General features: G+C 39.0%; 1 protein-coding gene and 1 long non-coding RNA gene across 2 annotated transcripts in view; one reads left to right on the top strand and one right to left on the bottom strand.

Moving 5' to 3' along the window:
• LOC139998622 (uncharacterized) overlaps nt 1–15,936 on the bottom strand; it is a 39,589-nt gene extending 23,653 nt beyond the window's left edge. Inside the window, exons 1-13 of the mRNA XM_072028664.1 lie at nt 13,819–15,936; nt 12,397–12,510; nt 10,705–10,786; nt 10,508–10,623; nt 9,923–9,992; nt 8,984–9,056; nt 6,397–7,893; nt 5,856–6,080; nt 4,702–5,133; nt 3,126–3,242; nt 2,276–2,446; nt 2,034–2,168; nt 808–1,190 (exon numbers count right to left, since the gene is read on the bottom strand). Coding sequence (XP_071884765.1) covers nt 808–1,190; nt 2,034–2,168; nt 2,276–2,446; nt 3,126–3,242; nt 4,702–5,133; nt 5,856–6,080; nt 6,397–7,893; nt 8,984–9,056; nt 9,923–9,992; nt 10,508–10,623; nt 10,705–10,786; nt 12,397–12,488 — 3,393 coding nt within the window. The 5' untranslated portion in view covers nt 12,489–12,510; nt 13,819–15,936. The remainder of the gene's footprint in view (nt 1–807; nt 1,191–2,033; nt 2,169–2,275; nt 2,447–3,125; nt 3,243–4,701; nt 5,134–5,855; nt 6,081–6,396; nt 7,894–8,983; nt 9,057–9,922; nt 9,993–10,507; nt 10,624–10,704; nt 10,787–12,396; nt 12,511–13,818) is intronic.
• A 1,375-nt stretch (nt 15,937–17,311) lies between these two features.
• Nucleotides 17,312–24,579, top strand: LOC139999720 (uncharacterized). The gene is made up of 3 exons (XR_011805228.1): nt 17,312–17,863; nt 20,874–20,967; nt 24,262–24,579. It is a non-coding gene; the product is annotated as an uncharacterized lncRNA (long non-coding RNA).

Genomic DNA, 24,579 nt, shown 5'->3' with positions numbered 1-24,579 from the left:
CTAAATCATTTGAATGTTTTGAAGTGTTTTATTGTAGTTCTACACAGACCAGCAATACTCATTTTAATCTATGGATCTGGGAGTCAACAAAAATCGAGGCTAATAAAATACACCAATGACAAGAGTGATGAAGGTGCGAATTGTAAGGTCAAAATGGTAACCCAGAGCAGCCTCAGCAGCCATTTAGGTAGGGTTCCTCTAAACAAAGTACATCCTAATACAAGCAAACAGAGTAGAATTGGTGTCCATTCAGCAAGCAGTGAATGAAAGCCTTATGGGCATGAAGAGCAATCAACTGACTACGTGGTAACACCAAATTTTGGCAAAAGCTCAGTGCTCTTGGATGTTTAAAGAAAAAAAGTGTTTTGAATTTAATCTACAAGCTATGAAGAAGCTGTACAAAAAAAAAACAAACATGCATATATCCCACTTATGAAAAGGAAGGCACAGAAAGAACTCCATTGTAGTCTGTAAGTAATTTAAGGGTGCTTTAAACATAACAGAAACAAATGACTAGAAAAAAAGTGCTCCTTCAAATTTGTACTCAGCTGCATCTTCTGGTTTTTACCCATTCACACCTGGACAAAGCTACCAAGGAAAACACAGGTTGTCAACTTCACTGCTTTCAAATAAACATCAGGTGCTCTTCCAGAAGGTATTTTGTCAGCCACAGGTCTTGTGCATGAGATATTTTAATGAAAATACAATGATATAAAACATGTCTTATTAGATGGCCTAAGAGTTCACTTCAACCACAGGCTCCAAGCTTAAATAAACTCTTTCCAAAAGCTAAAGAAAATATTTTACCTTTGTTTCCTCTGACTTCTGCTTGGCAGTCTTCATAAGCTGCTTGATGCCCGACAGGACCTCTACAAGTCCTGGCTTCTTCTCTGGGGTTTTTAATGGCTGCTTGATGGCTGATCCAACGTTGACTGACTCCAGCTTCTCATCTGGTGTTTTCCTTTTACTTTCCAATTTCACCTGAGAGGCTTGTTTCTCTGCACTTAATGATACGCTGTCCACATCAAGATCTTCTTCCAGCATAGCTATTCCTTCTGGAATTCTGGAGTACATTATTTCAAATATAGACTTTGGAGATTCCTCCTCTCTCATCAAATCTGAGATGTCATGACAATCCAGTATCTCTCCTGAAGAATCTGGAGTATTTAATGGTGACACCATCATCTCTCCTGAAATAAACAGTAGGTTTATCTAATTTGGCAAACAAACTAAGCAGGAAATCCAAACATTCCAATCGCTGTATAACTAAGTAAAAAATGGATTCAATCAGCCAAAGCTTTCTACAAGCTAAATCCAAAACTGTGTTTCAGCAATTGGTTTGGTAATTAGCAAGAAGGCAATTAGCTCCTACAAGGCACAGCATACGTTAAAAAAATTAAGCCTAAAAAACCTTGATGATTTTTTATTTAATCTGATAAAAATCATTAGTATTACTACTCTGAATATTGGATAATTCATTCTTGATTTTTGTTGGTGATTCACTAGATGCTCACTTTTGCTAAATTCTTAGTAAAACAGAATTTAAAGAATTCTGAGTTATTCAGGAACACGACTGATATGCAAAGTCATATGCAAAAGACAGAAAAAAAAAGCTAAGGATCATCTTAACACAAATCTTCCTAATCTGACATTTTTCTTAAGTAGAATCTTTGCAAAATTCTACAGCATAACCACTCCCTGCCGTAAGATTTTGTCATTGAATCTAGATGTATCCCCTGACAATTGATTAAAGGATTGCCATGCTTCAACACAAGGTTTGCCTGAAACAATACTTCAGCATTTAGAAGTTCGATATAAAACTGAATGAATAAAAAAATAACACCTACCAAAAAAAATAACTGGAACTACTGGAAAATGTCCTCCAATACATGATAAAAAAAAAATCAATGGTTGCAAGATGCTTTATCTCTACACTAAGTCTGCCTAGCATTAGGCTATGCACTATCAGTGAGTTGCAGACACAGCTACCCCAAAGTATACTTTAATAATTTCTTTCCAATTAACAACCATACCAGATTCTTCAGGAGTACGCAGTTCAGAAGTGTCCATTGTCGTGCACGGTGGTGTAAGATCACTGTCACGAACAGTGCTTGAAGGTGATGTTTTTCCACTTGTATTTTCTGGAGTTTTAAACATCTCAGCCAGCCCTATAAATTATATTCAGAAAAATGAGCACTTGTTTCGGAAAAAAAAAAAAAAAAAAAGTGCACAGTTGGCAGAACCAGTAACAGGTTTTAAAAATCTCACAACGTACCTGTGAAGCTTTCATCCATATTCAAGTTTTGTTTCAAGATTGGATTTTTCACCACTTTAAGGACCTGTCCAGCTATTCTACCAGTGGTAGAGTGCGCTCTGCCTACAACTACTGTAGCAGGAGATTCTGCATGACCTGTGCTAAAATGACCTTTTATTTTTCTTTCTGGAGGAAAAAAAGGAAATAAATAAATAAATAAATAAATAAAAATTAGGACACAAAGATCCCTTTTATTTAAAACCTAGCCAGAATCACTCAAGAGATTCCACAAATTTATTGGTCGTGTTTAGCTAATACAGATTGCTGGGCATACAGAAGTGGTTAAATTGCAGCTACTTTAAAGGGCTGATTCGTTGTGAAATGCAGCTCATATATTCGTTTAAGATTTGAGTGACTACGCTCAATGAGCATCTGAGACAAGTTTTCTTAGCTTTCAGAAACGCTCAGGGATTATCCTGAGAGTCTTTCAGTCTTACTCCTTTCCACCTGCATAGAATCCTTTAGGTTGGGAAAGACCTTCACCATCATCCAACGACCAACCTCACCACCACGTAAAGTGGTTAAACCGGAACAGAACCTCTTTCAAACAGCACTACAGCTTCAACTACAGACAAGGGACAAATACTTACTCCATCCACCCAACACAATTAGTTATTTAGATACATTCTTAAGATGTTTTGAATTAATACATTTCAGTAAATTCAAGTAGATTTACACGCTGTGAGAAAGACACCAATACCCATTTAACATCTTGCCAAAATCTCAAACTTCCAGCTTCTGCAGTTAAATGCCAACAAGCTGTTTCAAGGTTAAGCAAACCCCCAAACCTTAAAAAGAAGTAAAACAAATACCTTTGGTGACTGTGTTGTCTTCTTCATTGGTCTTCGTTTTGGGGCACGTTTTTTAACGGCCTTTGCCTGTGGTCTTGCAACACCCAATTTTACCACTTCTGCCCAAGATTTCGCAACTACGAAGCAAAACAGACACGATAACCTTAACTGGCAGCTGTGTAAACAGGACTTCACAGCTATTTATGATTCCAAAGGATTTGCTGTAGTCAGAAATCACAATTTCAAGCTGAATCTTAACGAGTGTCCAAGCATCCAGTACGAGCGTCCAAGCATCCAGTACAAGTGTCCAAGCATCCAGTACGTTTCTACAACAAAAAGCGTCATACAGTTCCAGAATCTGTGCTAAGTGCTGACCTCACTCTGTCCTCACTCTCTGCTCGAGTTCAAAAAGCATTTGGACAGTGCTCTCAGACATGTGGTCTGATTTTCTGGGCGGTCATTTAAGGACCCAGGAGTTAAACTTGATGATCATTGTGGGTTCCTTCCAATTCAGGATATTCTGCGATTCTGTGAAATATTTTCCTCATTACAAATTTGCCATAAGCCTTTCAGTCTTGCACTTTATTGTACCTGAATTTTTCCTTAACAGAATGTAAGGTTTAACAGCAAAAAAATGTTTTTTTTGTTTTTTTTTTTTGTTTTTTTTTGCTTTTTTGTTTTTTTTGTTTGTTTGTTTGTTTTTTGTTTTTTTTTAAGTGAAACATATCCAGGATTAACCAGGAAGGCCTGTGATTTTATCTCACCATATAATAGGACTATCACTGAGACACTGCACACAGACACTGCACACAGCATGTTATTCACAACTTTAAAATGATTCTACAAAAAACGAAGATAGCAAAGAATAATAAATTGCCAGATGAATGTTGATATTGATGGGAAATTTTAAATTTGAAAGAGTCAAATTGATATAATTTGTTTTCATAAATTAAAGACATCTCATCTTTAAGTGTTTTCATAAAGATTAAATTTTCAAGAACCAGATTCCCTCTCAATTTTTCCAGTGGTATCAAAACTATTTTGACCAACATTTGAATTTGAATGTTCAACAATTAAAATATTTGTGTCTCAATGGTTATCATCCATGATGTCTGCCATACACCCAACACTTACAGGCAGTCCAGTCTACAACTGACAGTGTGTGAACTGGCTAGGGAAAAAGGCATAAAGAAACTAAGCTGAATACAGGTAAAATGCATGTTTTCACCAACAAAAATTATTGAACTGAAATTGTATCAGTTATATACTACTCCAAATTGAGGGACTTGGAGGATCAATACCGCAATTAACCTAACAAACAGAACCTTAATTCTACCATTTTTCAGTTTCTGAGTATTAGGATTTGCGTTCTAAATACCTTGTTATAAATCTAGTTGCTAAAGCGATGGATAAGTGTGAGAACATAAAATTTTGCAATTCTCAGATGATTCAAAAAAAAAAAAATCCCACAAACCATCAGAATATACACCGATCATTTGGTGGTCTCAGAATAAAACTAATAATAGGACTACTTCAGTTTTGTAGCTGTTTTTTAAAGCAGTAGAAATCATATTAAAATTAACTGCTGAAACAAACCTAGTAAGTTGGCAGTAGAGGCACCGCTTCTTCTTTTTGAACTGATAACTGCTACAGCACCACTCCTCCTCTTCATGGGAGTCTTCATACTACGTCGTGAACTTCTTGTTAAGTTGTTAGGTGTTGCCTTTGAGGTTTTATCATCTTGGCTAACACCATTAGATTTAGGTGTTTTCTCTAGGGCACCATTTTTCTCCCCTGTATTCATATCTTTTGCAACACCGTTCTGCTCTTCTGCAATTGGTGATGGTGTTGTGATGTGCGAAACAGAGAAACGCCCTTTTGTGTAAGGTGCTGGAGAGCCTGTAGGAAGCTGCGGTGTTGCTTTTCCAGAGTCAGGGGAAGAGGCAGCTGGGGGCGTCTGGGCTGGCAATTTTTCTGGTGACATTTTTTCTTTTTGCAAACATACAGAAAGTTCTTGGTAGAAAAAAAAATAACAAAAAATTACTGTGCAAAGCTAAACTACAAGTGTTCTTTTCTATCTCTGAAAGTAAATGCAATAGTATAAAATAGCATCAGATCAGTTGAAAAAGTCTTAGATGTTACTCTCTAAGAAGAAAGCAAATTGGCAACAACTTTTAAATTTCAAAAGCCTCCAATGGCCTGTGCAAATCCAACTGAACAAATTAACTTTGTTACTCTAGTTTATTCAAAACAGTCTTATTCCCATAAAGTGCACTACAGGCTTTCACTAGCTTAAATCAGCAGCTGAATGTTTTCAGACTTCTGGCCAAGCCACACGGCCATAGCTTGCATAGTCTGGCAACAAACTACTCTTTCTAGATTGCGTCTCTTTTCTGCTATTTATGATTAACTGGTGCCAGTAGATTCTGCTGTTAAGCACAAGCACACAAACATACTCCAAAACATGCATGAGAACAAGCAAAAACGTGTGATGAAATAAAGCACACCCCCTGGATAAAGAGAGGTAGACGAACAATAAGCTGCACATCCTCCTTTGGAGGAAAAAGTTTAAAAACGCTGATTAAAAAATACCATTATAATTCCCAGTCAATATGTCCACTTCCTAACATACATCTTTATTATTCATTTTGAATTCATTTTTAGAAGTCTTTAAATTTACAAGTTCTGTTCGTATCACTTAGCTTAGCGACTTGATTAGCCTCAGCATTTATTTACCTGGACTGCAAAGTGCTTCAGCCCCTGAGCCTTTTTCAGCACTGCGCGTGGGGAGCCTCCAAACGGTAAGCTCAGCCTTGCAGGAATCGCACCTCGTTTAAGGGGTGAGTTGGGAGGCAAACTTTTGTCAAAGAGTTCCGGACTTAGATGACCACCAAAAGACAATCTTTTTCGCTTGCCTAAAGGCTGAGGTAACAGATCACCACTCTTCCTCTTCTGAGACACTCTTTTTGTGTTACCTAAACAAAAAATAGCAATAATTGAATATATCTCCACAAATCAAAGAATCCAGGAAGTCACCATTTTAACCAGCACAGGAAACAAGGCTTACTTGGGCATTTTAAAGGCAGAAACATATTAGAAAGTAACTCATTTACATTCAATTGGAGAAAATTTTATAGAAATTACTGGTTATTTTTAGGGTCATATATATAAAAACATGATGTTACAGAACCAACGTATCAGCAATTAATTATATATTTAAATGGAAAAATTCTCACGAAAATTAAGAGATTTTCTCCAATTAAGTGCCAACAAGGCGCGAAATCTATTTACCTGATTCTTCTTCAGCCAACAGGTCAGAAATATTCATTTCTGCAACAGCCTCATTGCCTTCCAGTACACTAGCACTTCCCAAAGACCTTTTTGATGATGATCTCCGAGGTCTTAGAACACTAGTATCTTCCAAATCTGATTTCTGATTACACCCATTGGTGGCCAGATCTTGTTGAGTTCCACTGTCCTGTCTGTCTACAGTCTTATTGTCGTGTTCTTCAACTGCATTTGTCTCCAGTGCTTTCTCAGTTCGCAGTTCAGAGGTCCTCGGCCTACCCCTTTTTCTTCCAGAGCCAGATTTCTGACTAGCAGGAGATGCCAGTTCTGATGTTATCTCTCCTGAAGTTGGTGTCTCTGAATGGATGCTTTTGTTTACAAATTCTTTACTTTGTCTGACATTTCTTCTGGGACTCTTGGAATTAGAAGCAGGAGACTCAGAATCTCTCTTTTTTGAATCTACATTTGTCTGATCACAGATTTCTTTCAGCACTTCTACTTTCCCCGATTTTCTTGGTGTATGTTGTTTACTGTTTCGTCTCTGGTTTATGCATTTATTTTCTGCCAAAGGCTGTTGTTGGAGGCTATCATTTCTGCACACTGAATCTTCCCTTTGAATTTCAGCTGAAATTTCTGAAAAAGATTTGTGTTCCAACAACACATCTCCTCGAGCTGTCGGAGTACCAATATTTACAGAATCCACCCCAGTAGCTTCGTTGGTAGGTGACATGAAACAAGATCGAGGACTCTTCCTTCTGGGGGTTGGTGTAGACATAACATGTTTGTCTACTTCAGAAACGTTTGTCATGTTTGTTGTCTGTGCTATTTTCTCTGCTGTTATTGCAGAGTTGTAGATTTTCACCTCATCTGCATAACCCAAGCGTTCTATGGAGCATGGCTGCAGCAGACATGCTGCATTTCTGTCATTCTCCTTACTGGGTTTGGGTGTTTTGGCTGGAACTTCAGTGCCTTTAGATTTACCTGGTGTACTTTCTTCCTTATGATCTTGCAAGTTACTTCTCCTGAGAATACTTTTTGTCATCTCCTTTGAAACAGAAGTTCGCGGACTTCTGGTAAAACATTTCTTGGTAGCACTTCCTACCATTGAGATTTGATTAAGTTCTGAACTAATTACTTCTTGTTTCATTTTATATTCTTCATTATTTTCACTTATGCCAATTTCTTTTTCTTCAGTAGGGCTTACATGATCACAACTTGATGCGATTTGAGCACTTGGTTCCTGCAGGGCACCCTTACCACCTTCTTTTCCAGCTTTTTCAGGTACATTTCCTCCTTGCAGAGTTTTTTTCACTTTAATCTCATGTTTCAGCGTTTCATAGAGTTTACTAAAGGGAGACATTTCAGTTTGCTTTCTAGTAGATTGTTTTATCTTATATGAAGATTTAGGTGTTTGTAGCTTAACTGGTAAGGCTTTGGACATATTTTCCTCTGTACTTTGTTTATTTTCATCAGCATTTTGTTCTTTGCACTCAGAATGATCTACAGCGTAAGCAAAGCAAAAACAAAGTTATGTAAAAAAAGCAGAAACATAAGTAAAGTTCCTTAAATACAGATGAGAATTCCCTCCTTTCCTCTACCAAGGCTAGCAACCAGGCTCCAGGATATGGGACTGTACACAAAGCTCTGTTTACAATAACAATTCTCTCATAATAAAAACATTAGTTGTGAAATGTTTAATAAATTTTAAGTTGCAATCTGGACCTTATCCCACATTCAGATAAGGCAATTTGTATTTCATGCTGCTGTTTTTCTTCGGTGGCTTGTATACCTATCTTTCACGGCTGCCACAAGACAAATCTGTGAACACAGAACTAAACAATCACTGAGATCGGCTTACCACAATTCAGTCAGTTTCCTGTCTTGCATTTACCCAGGTGCTGTATTGTTCTAACTGTACCAATGCTTCTCTAGGGTAAAGCAAGACAATAAAACAGAGCTAGCACTTCCCAAATGAGACAGAGCAAGTGACCGCACGCATGCTGGAGGCCTGAAGTAACATGCTTCACTTCACATTTTCCACGCAGAGAGCAGTCAGCTAGCAGGGTTCATCCAAGAAGTTGCCTTTCGAAACCACAAGAAGCTGAGCCCTTGTGAACATTTACACATCCACAGTCTCAACACTGCCATATACCAGCATGAACATCTACTAAAACAAATGCTGACATGTCCACTTCTCTTAGATGCAACGGGAAATACATGTAAAGATGGAGAGACTAACAGACAAGGAAAAAGCACACTGATCAACTTTTGGAAAAGGAGATGGGGGTTAGGAAGGAGATCTTTAAACGTGATCTTTTGGGGTTTCAGCAAAACGTTCAATACTGTTTCTCAAAAAGTGTTACTGCCCGTTTGTCAGAATGCAACAATGTGTTTTCCCCTGGCATGGGTAAATCACAGCATTTAAGTACAATGCAGTAGTACACTGACACAGGAATGTGTACTGTGCTCAGTTTGAAAAATCTTTAAATATATTTATTTTGCTCTTTTCAACCTTGTTTTTCCTCCATATGCTAAGAATTAAAATTAAGGAGGAAGATGAACACAAACCCCCTATAATACAGGTACCAACCTGAAGATCTTTTAGATCCTGAAGTTTGCTTATGTAATAACTCCACTTCTGCCACCTGCTGAACATGAAGAACCTGTAAATTTGTACAACGTTACAGCAGAGCAACAAATATTTATTTAGCTTTCTACTGAACATTGGAAAACGCTAGATTTATAAATGTGTAAGCATTGCATACTGAACAGGTTTAAAAGCACTCAAATTAAAACCGAGTATTTCACCACTTAAGAACACTAACCGATACTCTACACAGCAAGAGCTCAAGTCTTGTTTTATTATTATTAGCTCTAAAAGCAGCTGTAGCATATGAACATGTACAAGCACATTCTAAGCTCACTTTTGTACCAGACCTAGTGGAAGAATTTTATTTAAATAAGAGAAACAGAACGTACAAAAATCTTCAATAGCCACAGTACTCGCTAAGTAGCAATATCCCCTTGAAGGGTTAAAACATTGTTGGGAATTAAAAAAAGAAACAAGTGCAAATCAATTATTAAAAGATAAACTTAGTTTGATATTTATAAATTCCAACAATTTACTAGCCCATAAAACAACATACTTTTGGAGGAAAAAAATGCTCAGGTTCTAGGGCAAACATCCCCATTTAAAAGTACAAGTATATCCAATGTTAATACTTTGTTTCCTGCATCCTATTCTCTCCTCAAAAAAGATAAGGATTCGTTTCAATAGGTTGCCTATAATCTTAATAGATGAGTAATAGATCTATTAACAGAAACTGATAACTCTAAAAATAATATATTGAGTTTAAAAAAGATATGAGTTCATTTGCATTTTCAAACGGAAAGCTAGCCTACGATTGAAAAAATATTCCTCATTTAAAAAAAAGCAGACAAAACCCACAACAAAACAGGGAAATAGAATTCATCCTTATCAATACTGATACCAATGTATTTAGAAGTAAGCCTGTCACCACAAATTTACCTGCCGCGTTTCATCTTTTGGAGATCTGGAACGCCTTTTTCTTGGAGATGATTGGAGAGGATATTCAAACCTGGATGAAATATTTTAAAAGTAAAAACAAGCATTTTTTTGGTTAAATAGCTGATAACTAAATTCGCATTATTAAGATAAATGACCTAGAAAGAGTTGTCCCACTCCCAGCAATACCAACATATTGCTTTAAAGTACTTTCACTACATCAAAATATTCTCTTCTCCTAGAAATGTGTTTGTCCTTGAAACAAAATCAAAATGATCTCTCCAGACAATTCTATCTTTATTGATTTAGCTTAATATAATACATAAAAGTAATAAAAAAAATCTTTAAGCCGTCTTGCCTTCTGGAGAAGCTCTATAAGACATTGTAAAGAGATACAAAATAAACTAAATTATCTTTCTGAAAATGGTAAAATGATGTTTTAGGTTTTCCCATTCATCTACTGCTATCTCCTGTATCTTCATCCGGCAGGTAGAGACCGTCCACAGAGTTCCCCACACTGTTTGGCTGCAGAACATGTTCTAGGATCAAGGCATTGTCTGTCAGAGACAGTTTGTCACTGGCACTTACCTGAAAGAACGATCAATAATAGTTAACACATCTCCGTGCTTCAGAGGTACAGGTTGCTGAAAACAGCTACCGTTCAGCTGCGTAGGATTTACTGTACTTAAATTTGTCAAGATTGCCTAGAAATAAAACAAAAATTTCAGTAGCCCGATGAGATGCAACAATGCAATACAAATGTCATTAAAATATGCATATCTTACCTCCTCGTTTTCATTTACTTCAATTTTACAATGTTCTTTTGAGACCTGAGGCAACTGGATGCGGATGTCACATTCTGTTCTCCTAGAGGTGAAAATATAATTGGAGTTTACAGACATGCAGAGAAGACAAAAAATCTCACTGCTGTAGAATTTGGTGCTTTGACATCCCAAATTTCAGCTAATAATTTGGATGACTGTACACAGAAGAACAAAGGGACAAGAAAATACATTGAATGAAATACTTAACATGATGTCTATCGCACCAAAAGAGTTTGGAACACTAGGAAAAAGCCAGAAAGTTATTGCTACCACAGGGAAACCTTTTCTCCACCAAAGAAAAAAGTGAATGTGATCAGCAGTTTAAATTCCACCACTTTTCTCTGGACATATACATTTAATACATGCCAACAGACCTAAGGCAAGAGAGCAGTCACTAAGTTCTCCAGGTAAGAAACAGGGGGAATGCTGTACTTGGTGCTAATTTCTGTGATGAAAAGTGGTGGAAAAAACAGCACTGCAGTAAAAAGGATCGAAAGAGAAACGCGGAGTCTAAAGCTTGGATTCTAAGTCACGTTATCAGCAAAATACACTCTGTCCAAAATCTGTCCTAGTGCTAACAATACAGAGATCAAAAAAAACAGTGTCTGAGTGGCTGAGAAGCAGCCTTTTCATCCGCCAGTAAAGCCAATTATTATAGGACTGGCTCCAGTGTGAAGCCGCAGATTACCATTAGTGGCCAAAATTGTTAGAATGCAGGCTTGCCCTGCCTAACCCACCAGGGAGCGTTGAACTCATTCACCTTAATTGGCTAAAAGAGTTGAGATCCTGAAGACAATTAAGCCTGAAAAAAAATGCAGGACATTAGGCAATGAACGGGAAGAAATGAACCACCTAAGGCTTTCAACTGTGACAAAAAAATATCAGGAGCTTATGTTTCTGTAATGCCAGAGAATCCATACTGGAAAAAAGGTAAAATAACCAAAAATCTGTTCATGACAAGCCTAAAAAGACATTAAAACTGATTATCATCTGCCTGGGCAGCTCTGCTGAAGCCAAAGAAGAGTATTATTGACACTGCAGTGCTTCCCACAGACTGGCACTACGGGATCTGATGCAGGACTGGATAATTAGTTAAGATATTAATCAATCAATCAGAGAAGTGCTGAGCAAACCCAGTTCAAGAGAAGTAAAAACATTTATCAATTCTTGATACTAGCTCGTGCATTTCATTACTGAGGCCTTGGAGAACCAAAAAAATAATTAAAAAAAAAATTAAAAAAATAAAAATAAATGCAAAAGAGCACTGGTATGAGCACAGTTGAATGCAAGCCACTTTCCCTTCTGCACTGGTTGGTTCTCTAGGACCTGCCCGCAGATAAGAGTGCCACCACTTGCTAATTGGACACACGTCACATGTAGATTACTTGCAATCTCATAGCTCTAGCGGATCTCTTTGACAGAAACTTTGGGGAAAAAAAAAAGAACTTTTTTTTAAACAAGGAAAGGTCAAAAAGCGATGACAAACAGTAAGTTCCGCTCAAGTAATGTGAGTCCAATACCACTTTTCCTACCTTGAACAGCATTCACAAATACAAACAGTTCTTTCTTGCAAGTAAATATTAAAAAGATTCTGTCTGCAGGAACTATCATTAATGTTATTTCAATGCATCCGAGTACTCGACACATTCTCACCTTCCAAATAAACAAGAACTTGCAGTGAGTGGAAAGTGAATTCCATCGGTCCCATTGCGTTTAATTACAATTATTTTCCCGAAGAGCGGCATCTTCCAACATAAGAAGTCTTACCTATGTGAGAATGTCAAAATTACTCATCCAAGTCATGATTTATTCTCATAAATATGTAAAGCAACGTAACCCTTTTTTAATGCCGTTCAAAACACTCCTAAAGTACAGCACAAGAGCCTTGTGCCTGTGCCACGTGAACGAAGTGCCATTTCCATGTGTTTCCCTGCACCTGGGAACTATCCACCACGAGCATTGGTTGAAATCGTGCACAGGAGCGCGGGCACTACACGTTTGGAGGAAACAACGCTTTTAACAGCGGTAAGAGCAGTCATCACGTGCTCACACAAACTTAGCAATACCGCTTTGACGTATGCCATAGCTGCTTGGTATCCATCAGAGCCTGCAAAGAGGCAGCACCACTCATACAATGGTTCATTCCATGAGCGATTTAAAGCTATTTTCAGGCAAGCAGTCACTCCTGCTCACCTACACCTGGTGCGTTACCTTCCTCTCATCTACTGGGACGTTCTCGGACTTGGCTTTCAAGCAAAGCTGCCTTTGAAGCAAACCTGGAGAAGCCGTGACTGCGGCTGGAGCTATTTATCTGCAGCTCCCTGTCAGTGCCAGCTCTCACACCCGCAGAGGTTTCACAGAAATCCCGCTGCAGGCTGGGTCTCAGAAGCGACTGCGTCCCCTGGGCTCTCAGGGAGCTCCCTCCTCCAGGAGGAGGCTGAAGCACCCGTCATTACCACAGGATCAGGGTCCCGAGCGTTGCGTTAAATACAAACCTGACCAAACCACGACATTTCTCACCCCTTGGCCCGTCAGCAAAGGAAGGACCGAAGGGGAAAGGCCTGGCAGGAGCCCCGCGGTGCCGGCTCCCTGAGGGGCTCCCACAGACACACACAGCGTGTGACAGCACTGACAGCGCCCCTCCGCCAGCAAACCCTTGGGTGTGCCTGTGCACGGTGCAGCGCCACATGTTGTTCATTTGAAAGCAGGCCCTACAACAACACCTATAACCCGCGCATGGGATTAAAGCCCAGCACCCCCACGCCACAAGCACCGTAAGGGCAGCACCACGGAGCGATCCCAGCCCGCTCTCAGCATCCTCCCCGGCACTCCGCTTCCCCCAGCAATAACCGCGTGTGGTTTTAAAGCTTATTCCCAACGCCAGCAGCCCCCCGCCCCCCCTCACCCCGTCCCGTCCCGGCGCTCACCCCCTCAGCGCGGTGCCGGCTCCCTCCTGCTGCCGCCGCCGCTCTCCGCGGCGCCCCCCTCCCGTCCCTCCCGTCCCTCCCGCCCTTGCCGCGCGCGCCAGCGCCGCCTCCGCCCGCTCGTATCCCTCCGCCGCGCCGCTCCAGGCACCTGAGGCACCGGAGACACCGGGAGCTGCCGGAGCCGCCCCGGGGGGACACGGCCCCACACACCCAGCCCCGGTCGAGCCGCCTCGAGGCCCCTCGGCTCTATCCAGCGCCGCTCGGCGGACGGACTCTTTTAGCCCGGGAGGCCCCAGTTGGGCAGCAGCTCGCTAAAAGCTTCCTAAACTAACGCAGACAGCCGAGGCTGGCTTCTGAGCCGCTCCTCCCCTAATTCAAATTGGTTTTGGTTTTGTTTTCTTCATCATAAAAACAGGGCGCTTCGAAGGGGTAACAGTAGGGGGAGCGCGGAAGGAAGCAGCAGTAAAAGTGTTGAAAATAAAATCAGCGCTTTAAGTCTGTTGTCGTCATCTAAGTAGTTACCTGCTGTTACCTACAAAAATTTATTCCCTGACAGGAATTGAGTACTAAGGCTTAAAGTTGAGACTCTCAAGAACTCAAAACAAAGCCCATGCTGCTCTGTATGTGAAGATTTAAAAAAAAAAAAAAAAAAAAAAACACTGGTGAGGAGCCAGGGTGACTCAGGCCTTGACCAGAAGGCCTTGACTGCATAAAAGTAGAAAGCTGATACGAGAGAAAATTGTCATCACCACATCCAACATCACGGCCATCCACATTCTTGGCCAAGTCTACGCTTGATATCTATCATTTAAGCAAAAATTGACTTCCAGTCAATGAGATAATATGGTATGAAAAATGACAAGAAACCCTGATCTGAAAATAGGCAAGCAGAAGATGCCTTTGAACCCTTTAAATGTAGACTCGGGTCAGAAACATTTTTAGACTGGAAGGACTCCACCTCAGCCCTTCGTGACATAGAGAAGATTATTTTTAAAATGCTCTTTAAAACATTTAAGCACAGATGAAAATTAACTACATTATGACACATAACTTCCATCATTATGCTCAATTTTTCTTCATTTTGCACATTTTTACCAGTGGCCTGCGGTTACAAAGCGCAGGCCCCAACTACCTCACGTTTCATTCTCCAGCCTCCTCCACGCAGTACATAAAGCCAATTTAAAAGCAAGTCATGTATTTGCTCTCTGCTGATTCTCTCTGAGGCTTAAGGGAGTCACAAAAGAGTTTGGACTTCTATAAAAGGGATTAGAGAGTACGGCTCTCTTCCCCTCCATGAAACAGAACAGGAAAGTTCTTAGAAATGAGGGAGTAGAGATAGGCCAGGCAGCAGATGGAGATGCAGGTGACTTAATGCTCCTCCTGCTCTTTGGGCATTGGTTAGCCTGGCTGCTCGAAACCTCATTTTCAGGCTGTGGTTTCACAACAAATGAAAGCCAACCTGACCTTTACCTACTGCCAGAGTTAAACAGAGTTGAGGTATTTAAAATAAGCACGAAAGAAACAAAGTACGCCTAAAAGTTCTGAATAATTAGACAGAGAGAACAAGTTACTCTTACGGACAAAATCAAAAATACTTCAAAAACTTGGCATTGCTCGTCGGTCGAGGGAAATGATTGCCCTGTTCTGCTCTGCCCTGGAGTGGCCTCACCTCGAGCACTGTGCGCGGTTCTGGGCACCACAGCACAAAAAGGACATTAAACTGTTGGGAGAGTGTCCAGAGAATGTGTGACTCCAACCATGTCTTCTACCGGCTGATGTTTCAATTTCGGATTTTTCTGGATTAAATTAACTCCTGTCACATCTTTTACTACCTCCTTGTTTTCTACTGGAGTCTCCGGCAATTTCTGTAAGGCATTTTCATCTGTAGTAGGTTCCAATTTTTGCTGTGGGGTCCTTGTGAGCTGCTTGATGCCTGACAGGAAATCAGTAGGCTCTACAGGCTCTGGCTTCTGCTTGGCGGTCTTCATGAGCTGCTTGATGCCCGACAGGACCTCTACAGGTTCTGGCTTCTTCTTTGGGGTTTTTAATGGCTGCTTGATGCCTGATGCAACGTTGACTGACTCCAACTTCTGATCTGGTGTTTTGTGACTCCAGTGGAGTGACATGCTATCCACATCAAGATCTTCTTCCAGCATAGCTATTCGTCCTTCTGGAATTCTGGAGGACATTATTTCAAATATAGACTTTGGAGATTCCTTCTCTCTCATCAAATCTGAGATGTCTTGACAATCCAGTATCTCTCCTGAAGAATCTGGAGTATTTAATGGTGACACCATAATCTCTCCTGAAATAAACAGTAGGTTTATCTAATTTGGCAAACAAACTAAGCAGGAAATCCAAACATTCCAATCGCTGTATAACTAAGTAAAAAATGGATTCAATCAGCCAAAGCTTTCTACAAGCTAAATCCAAAACTGTGTTTCAGCAATTGGTTTGGTAATTAGCAAGAAGGCAATTAGCTCCTACAAGGCACAGCATACGTTAAAAAAATTAAGCCTAAAAAACCTTGATGATTTTTTATTTAATCTGATAAAAATCATTAGTATTACTACTCTGAATATTGGATAATTCATTCTTGATTTTGGTTGGTGATTCACTAGATGCTCACTTTTGCTAAATTCTTAGTAAAACAGAATTTAAAGAATTCTGAGTTATTCAGGAACACGACTGATATGCAAAGTCATATGCAAAAGACAGAAAAAAAAAAAGCTAAGGATCATCTTAACACAAATCTTCCTAATCTGACATTTTTCTTAAGTAGAATCTTTGCAAAATTCTACAGCATAACCACTCCCCGCCGTAAGATTTTGTCATTGAATCTAGATGTATCCCCTGACAATTGATTAAAGGATTGCCATGCTTCAACACAAGGTTTGCCTGAAACAATACTTCAGCATTTAGAAGTTCGATATAAAACTGAATGAATAAAAAAATAACACCTACCAAAAAAAATAACTGGAACTACTGGAAAATGTCCTCCAATACATGATAAAAAAAAAATCAATGGTTGCAAGATGCTTTATCTCTACACTAAGTCTGCCTAGCATTAGGCTATGCACTATCAGTGAGTTGCAGACACAGCTACCCCAAAGTATACTTTAATAATTTCTTTCCAATTAACAACCATACCAGATTCTTCAGGAGTACGCAGTTCAGAAGTGTCCATTGTCGTGCACGGTGGTGTAAGATCACTGTCACGAACAGTGCTTGAAGGTGATGTTTTTCCACTTGTATTTTCTGGAGTTTTAAACATCTCAGCCAGCCCTATAAATTATATTCAGAAAAATGAGCACTTGTTTCGGAAAAAAAAAAAAAAGTGCACAGTTGGCAGAACCAGTAACAGGTTTTAAAAATCTCACAACGTACCTGTGAAGCTTTCATCCATATTCCAGTTTTGTTTCGTTAAGTGTTTTCATAAAGATTAAATTTTCAAGAACCAGATTCCCTCTCAATTTTTCCAGTGGTATCAAAACTATTTTGACCAACATTTGAATTTGAATGTTCAACAATTAAAATATTTGTGTCTCAATGGTTATCATCCATGATGTCTGCCATACACCCAACACTTACAGGCAGTCCAGTCTACAACTGACATTGTGTGAACTGGCTAGGGAAAAAGGCATAAAGAAACTAAGCTGAATACAGGTAAAATGCATGTTTTCACCAACAAAAATTATTGAACTGAAATTGTATCAGTTATATACTACTCCAAATTGAGGGACTTGGAGGATCAATACCGCAATTAACCTAACAAACAGAACCTTACTTAATGACTTTAATTCACGTGAAAGATTCACCCCACTGCCATTCCTCCCTCATTCTGTCCTCCTGGTGAGGCCAGGAGTGTCCCGAGAGCACATAGAAGTGTGCCCAAAGGGAATTGCTGATTTTGGAGGCACAAGGTGCCTATGGGGCCAGGTCGGGAGCTGGGCTGGGATGAGCTCCATCAGGCAGCCGGACCAGGCCCGTTTCCAGCGTGGCGGACGAGCAGCCTTTGCCCTGAAACTCAAAAGTCAAACTCTGTCGCTGACTTCCCTTATTAAAATGGGAGCGTGGTTGAGAGGGGCCATCTCTTGCCTGGGGATGCCAGTCTTTCCCTGTAGTTAATGGAAAGAAGGAGGCTTCTCTAGAGGGCGAAGGCGAGCTGAAACCTCAGCTGGAGTGCCCTGGAGGTACTGCTGTGTCTCCACTGCCTACACAGGGATCTTGGGAGGCAGGTCTCCGGGTGATCAAATTAGTCTTTGTGTCTGCCTCATTCCCTAATTGTCAGTAGATATCCCAACTAGTGAACAATGTACAGCATAACAAAGGAGGCACACATATAAAAAGGAGCAGAATTAGCCTGCGCTAATTGGTGGGCCTGACTTTGCTGACAGGAACCAGGCAGTTAAGAGGAGGGCTAGGAAGTAATTCACTAACTAAAATACACCTCAGAACACAGTAGTAAAATGATTTTATCTTGGTAATTTGACAGACTGGAACAGCAACAGATGAAAGTTTTTCATTTGTTTGTTTGTTTTAACCTGGCCCAGCTACCAGGTCAGACTGCTAGGAGTCTCGGCTGTTGATGTAAATGAGTTGAAGGCTTTGACTTGAAACTTGTTCTCGGTGGGTCCGATTAAAGTGAATTTGGCCCTCGTTTTACATGTGATTTCTGACAAAATGATCTGTCTGACCCTCCTACAGGGTGTTATCATTGTCCTTTATTTAAAAATAGGTCATTTGGAGCTTTATGTACGTACGCAAAATATTAATTACAAAATTCACACAACTTCCACAGTTGGCTGGCTTGCAGAATATTTCTCTCAAACAAAACCAAGGATTTAACACTTTGCCTTACTTTGCCTTAGTAAATGTGCTTTTAGCTTGTTAAGAAAAGCCCAATCTTTAAATATAATTTAAAGCTCTAATTAGTTGATTTTAGGCAATTTTTTTTTTTTGACATTTTAATGGCAAGGATACCTGGATTTTTTCTGGTATTCATGAAGATATTTGATAAAAAGGTAGATGCAACTCTCTCTGAAAATAGCAAAAAAACAAGTTCATGGGATCTTTTCTAAGCCATACAGTAGCCATTTAGATTTTCTTATATGCTTTCAAAGCTATCCAGGAGCCTGGTAAAGGCTCTTAATTGCAGAACTTCCCAATTTCTACTCCACTAGCACTTCTTTAACTAGGTCTTTTCCTCCAAAATACGATCCTGTCACTGAAGGAAATAATACTGAGGAAATGAAATATGGAAGTTAAATATTAACTTTTTTTTCCCTTTTTAGAGAAAAAATATATATATATATATATACTTTTCAGATGGCTGCAAGTCTGAGCAGTCCTTTCATCTCCCACTCTCAATGGCAAAAGATGCATTTCTAGAAATGGCACGCAAGTTTTATGGTTAATAAAATAGTTTATTGCGCCATTATTGTTAAGAAGTTTTTCTTGCAATGGAAAAGCATTCAGGTACACACTAAAACAACACCAATCCCACAGAATATTGTGTTTGTTCAAGCATTCAAACTTGATTAAACTTCTCTTTCAAAGTACTGCTGCATCACAGTTCAGTGAGCCCAAATCTCTCCTAATGCTTGGACACTTCTGATAAAGGATTTGTGTCAGGAACGTGTTTTAAAGTGCTGTTCTGAAGTCGGAATAGTTCTAGACAGAGATATTCAACTTCCTGCTAGGGAGAGGTGCTCAAATTAAGCATAAGAAGGTACTTGTATCTACCCTGAGTACCATAAAAAGCTATCAGATGACCCAATATAACTGACAGTTAAAATTCTACTTCTACATCACCTTCTTCCAGTGTATTGCCTCCCCAAATTTGAGCCTTTCAAGTGCACATACAAGCGCAAGTCACAAGCCTCAGAATATTCACTAACTGAGTTTTGGAGATGCAAGTAACCCCAAAGGCTTTTTTTTTTTTTTTTTTTTTTTTTTAAAGAAGGGTGCAAGTTCCACCTGTTTCAGTTTTATTTTGTTTGTTTGTTTTCTTTTGTTTTTTCTTCCTCCCCTGAGGACAAACCATAAATTCTATCCTAAAGAAGCAAGAAAGGAAGCTGAAATAAGAATCTATGGAGATGACATCCTCAAAGATCATCAATTACCTGATATCTTTTAATCTTTGAGAATTGGCTCCATCAGATCTCAGCCTTTGGGAAATTATCGAACCTGACAGTGTTTACAACTCAGCATCAAGGTTAACAACTACAATCACACTGTTCTCTCAAAATAGCATTGCACCTTAGTGTCAAGTCAGGAGAGGAATGCCATGGAAAGATACAAATTAAAAGATGGAAAATTCAAACCAATACAGGTTTTCTTGTAATTAAGCAGCTGATCTTGTTATCAAGAAACTTTTTTGAGCTATGAACTCACAGTAGTCAGAAAGGATATTGGATATGAAAGAGAAAGTCAAGAGTAAATGACATATCTCTATATAAACTATACCATTGATTACAATACAGGTTTGAAATATTAAAATCTAATGTCAGGATTATTATTATTATTATTTTTTTTTGGAAGATTGCTTAGAAAATATGAATACCGAGTTAACTAAACGCTCAGCCTTACAGCGAATATTTTAGTATTAAAACGCTGCTGCTGCTAAGTAGCTTTGACAAATGAGTTTATAATTAGAGTGGTCTTTCTCAGCCTCTGCCCCTCATTCGGCTGAAATTAGCAAGAACAAGCTCTTTGGAATATATTATTCAAATATATTTTACTGAACGTCATACCATGTGGCTTTTAATGCCTTTACTGACACACTTGGAAATTCCTTCTTACCTTTAAGCTAACCCCTTCTTATATAAAATTCAAACTATTAGTTTGCAAGCTCCCCATGTACCTGAATGCATATATAAAGTTCATATACCCTGTTTTCTTTTTGAATTTTTCCTTTTTCATGAAATTCTACGCCTAGGCAATGTACAGAATCTGAATTAATCTTTTTAGTGTTCTGAAGCTTCTTTTTCTTACACTACTTTGTGTAGTATGTATGTGGCTATTGCACTATAATCCTTCCTGTCATAAAATATGTTTTTTGAACTAGTGTTAATATTTCAAATGTAAATGTTCTTTCTGTAGTACTCAAATGTTCTGCTAGCACTTTTGATTGTATATCAAAAAAATGACTGAAACATGATGCTCACTGAATGGAATAAAACATTAATTTACATATTTTAGAAATGAAGACAGTATGGTTCATATTGCGGAGCACAGAACAAGAACTAAAAGTACGTCAGCCAGCAGTGTTGGGAGCTGTTCAACCATTCCACCGGTAATTATTACTGCTACTGTCTAGTTTACTCTGATACCATCTTAGGACGTAGCTGTTGAAGATATTTTTACAAATACGTAGTTAGCAGTAACTGTCTTTAATTGATTACTACTATGTACATCTTTGGTTTGTAGTTCCATGTTCACAGAAAATAGGTCTGATGCTTTCTACATGTTTACAAGTGAATTATATCCAGTGCTGTACTTCATGTGTTGTTCTTTGCTCTTTCACAAAAGCTCTACTCCGGCATTAGCAACTTTAATTTCATTTCTGTTGCTAGAAATCAATTCTGTTGCCCATAATTAATGTTTTTGTATTTTAAATTTGCATGCGTGAGTAAAGATTTAACTTGGCCTTTTTTCATCTGTCTTTTTAACACATCTCTTACCACGTTTCTGAAACATAGATATGAATTCATTGTAGTCATGGTGTCTTTGGCAATATGAATTTGACTTTCAGCATTACATAAATCAATACTTTGTGGCAGAATTTTACATCTTTCTTCATCCCTACTCAGTATACTATCCAGTATGGCTACCTCTGTCACATTTTAAAGAGTGTGTCTAAATTTTAAATGGAAGAAAGGCCAGTTTTATGCATAAATAAATGTGTTAGGGAACAGCATGTTTGCAAGTTGTGTAAGACTTTTACAGGACTTCGTGTGAAGGAAAGAGAGACTTTTGTTAGTCATCCCTGTTCTTACTGTAGGACATGGCCTTGTGCCTTATTAAGGAGAAAAAGAATTAGCCTTGAATTATGAAATGAAGTAAAGAAGAGCTAGGATAAATGCTAGGAATCGCCTGGCTTCTGATCCATGCGATACATATTTTTTCCCTTTCAGTTTGCTAACCTAAATGTGTAGGATTTCTTTTGGAATCGCCTATAGATCCCTATTTGAAATTATATTTCTGTACACCAGTAGGTGGTAGCAGTGGTCACTCACTGTAGAAACCTTCCTGATTGTTTAGCGAACACATGTTTTTTCTGTAGGCAGACACATCAAACTTGTTAAAATATTCAAATGGCATTTAAGTACCTAATATTCTGTTCTAAAAGAAAGATAAAAGCAGAAGCAGCTTTCAAGAGATTCAGCCACATAAACATCCTGTGTCAATTTACTTTGTGTAATCTTTCCATTTATATGCTCTTACGCTAAGTAAAATGTTTCTGCCCATTGTTAAATCTTATTTGAACTTTTGAATACTAGAACTAAAGAAAGGATATGCATGATGAGCTATTTGTAACATCAGAACGTGATTGCAAAACTAAAAACACAAAAGGCACTGCAGTAAGACCCACTGAGCTGCTTAGAGCCAATGCCTGTTACTGCTTCTAGCACTTCTCTGTTGTTTATATAGCTTTCTCAATGAAGAAACACATTAAAACATAAGCAGGTTTCCAGATTAAACACACAGAAGGAATTCATATGGGCATGTATAAACAATAGCAGTAATAGCAGTAGGTGCAGTCATAGCTGGGTGACTGCCAAAAAGAAAGCCTTATGAGTTACAGACAATAAGCTATTCCAGACAAAATAAAATGTCTTGTTGTGCTTGTACAAATCTTTGTAGGGACTGCTGCAATTTAATTATAGGAAATAATGCAAACTATGCAAAAATTTAAATAATAAATGATAGATTTGTTTATTCATTTTGCTTACAGTCAGGCTTAGGATGATGGAGAGACTAGTGAGACTTGCATGCTGTGATTGAGCAGTAGTATTTTGTGAATTTACATTTTTGCATAGTGAAAATATCTGGTATTTGTATTGCAAAGTTTCTTCTAGCGAGCCTTGTATGAACTGTGAAGGAAGTCATCTGTCCACTGAAGTGGGAGAAGTAGAGAAGCCTTCTTTCAGAGCTCTGCCTATAAAAAGCAGAGGATGACAATTGTCTTACTGACAGAAGAAAAACATCAGTGGCCCAGTTTAAACTAGTTCTTACCAGCTTTCCTCAGGAATTTCTTCTGGAATATTTTTAAAGAGCATTCACAGATTTAATTTCCAAAATGCTCTTGTTTAAATACTGAGTTCTGCTAAGCTTCCGAGGAAAGAAAGACAGATCTTATACTACTCTTTTTATTCACATTTTTGATAGTCAACCTGCATGTGGTAAAGCTTAGGAAACTACTATTCAGGTGAATACTATGTAATTACTACAGCATTCTTACTGAAATCAGGATTGGGTACCTGGATTTATTGACTACCTTGTATTTGCATAATTTAGTTGTATTAGTCACAGCAGTTTTTAAACAGTGCCAAAAGAATTCTTTCTGGTTCCTGACTTAACTACCAACTTACTACTTAATGTGCTGACAGTATCATAAACAAAAAACAAGGCAAGAGAAATTGGGGTAAATGCAAAAGAAATGTTACTAGATTGTGGGGTAATTTTGCACCAGCAGGTACCTCAGCTCCTCCATGCTTCTCTTAGCCCTGTCCTCAGGTGGAAAAAGGGGGAGAAAACATGATGACGTAAAAAATATTCATGGGTTGTGATAAGGACAAGGAGATCTCTCCTTGTGCTGGAGCAAACTCTCTTGGTCCTTTTTCTACTTACAAGATGTTTGTCAAATCTGCAAGCACAGGACATTATCATTTTTGCTGAAGGCATATGTTTTGCACTGAAAAGTACTGGTTCATTATGATTCCTGAATGAAAGGCACCTAAACTCTGCAAGATATCACCTAAGATGCTTTTTATTAGAGCTAATGCTAAAAGAAAAAAAAATAGCACAGGTGATCGTACACCCCTTCAAATGCTAGAGCCCTGACCCTGACTCCAAACCACATAGCTATACTGTAGACCTTGTCTGTAGCAGAGGTTCTCCCCTTTCACTCAGTTGAGATAATTACATGATTTTCTTACAAAGAAACAACTCTGCTTGCTCAATTTCTGCTGTTGAGAAGAGGTGAAGTTCTTATTATAACTTCTTTCTGCTCTGTTAGATAAAGGCAAGACCACAGAGCAGTGGTAATCACTGGAACCAGGCGGAAGCTGCCTGCAGGCTCCTCTGTCCCAAGAAGCTGGCTGAGTTTGCCCCAGGCCAAGGGATCTGTGCAGCCCCACAGGGGGTTCTGGGGCCACACAGTATGGGCAGCACAGCACAGGGCAGGCCTGGGCAAACTCGAGTTAACCCTGGTGTGGATCACCAGCTGCTCAGCGCATGGTGGTCTTCTCGACAGGTTCACTACCACATGTTCATGTTAGTACTGAGAATACAGTGTCATTATGGTAATGTTAGTACTAAATGATGTTCAAAAACTTCTGATACTGAATTGTTTATTTATTTGTAGGAACTGGTGAAAAGGAAGATAAAACGTCAGCTGACAAAACAGCAGAAGTCTGCTCTGAGGCGACGACTACAGAAAGGAGAGGCAAACGTTTATACCAAACAACGTCGAGAAAATATGCACAACATTAAGTCAAGCTTGGATGCAGCTAGTTTCTGGGGATAATTTATCATAGCTGCCACCGAACATGAGAAAACTCACAGTACATACAGCTAAAACAGTTACCTAATAACCAAGCATCCTTTTATACAGTGGAGGAAAAAGTTCTTAACAATACCGTGTATTTTTGGAAACTAATAAACATCACGCTGGTTCCTCTGG

Source organism: Anas platyrhynchos, chromosome 28, assembly GCF_047663525.1.
Source record: "Anas platyrhynchos isolate ZD024472 breed Pekin duck chromosome 28, IASCAAS_PekinDuck_T2T, whole genome shotgun sequence".
In the NCBI taxonomy this organism is placed as follows: domain Eukaryota; kingdom Metazoa; phylum Chordata; class Aves; order Anseriformes; family Anatidae; genus Anas; species Anas platyrhynchos.
Note: the sequence above shows the minus strand (reverse complement) of the source record. Positions and strands in the feature narration are given on the sequence as shown.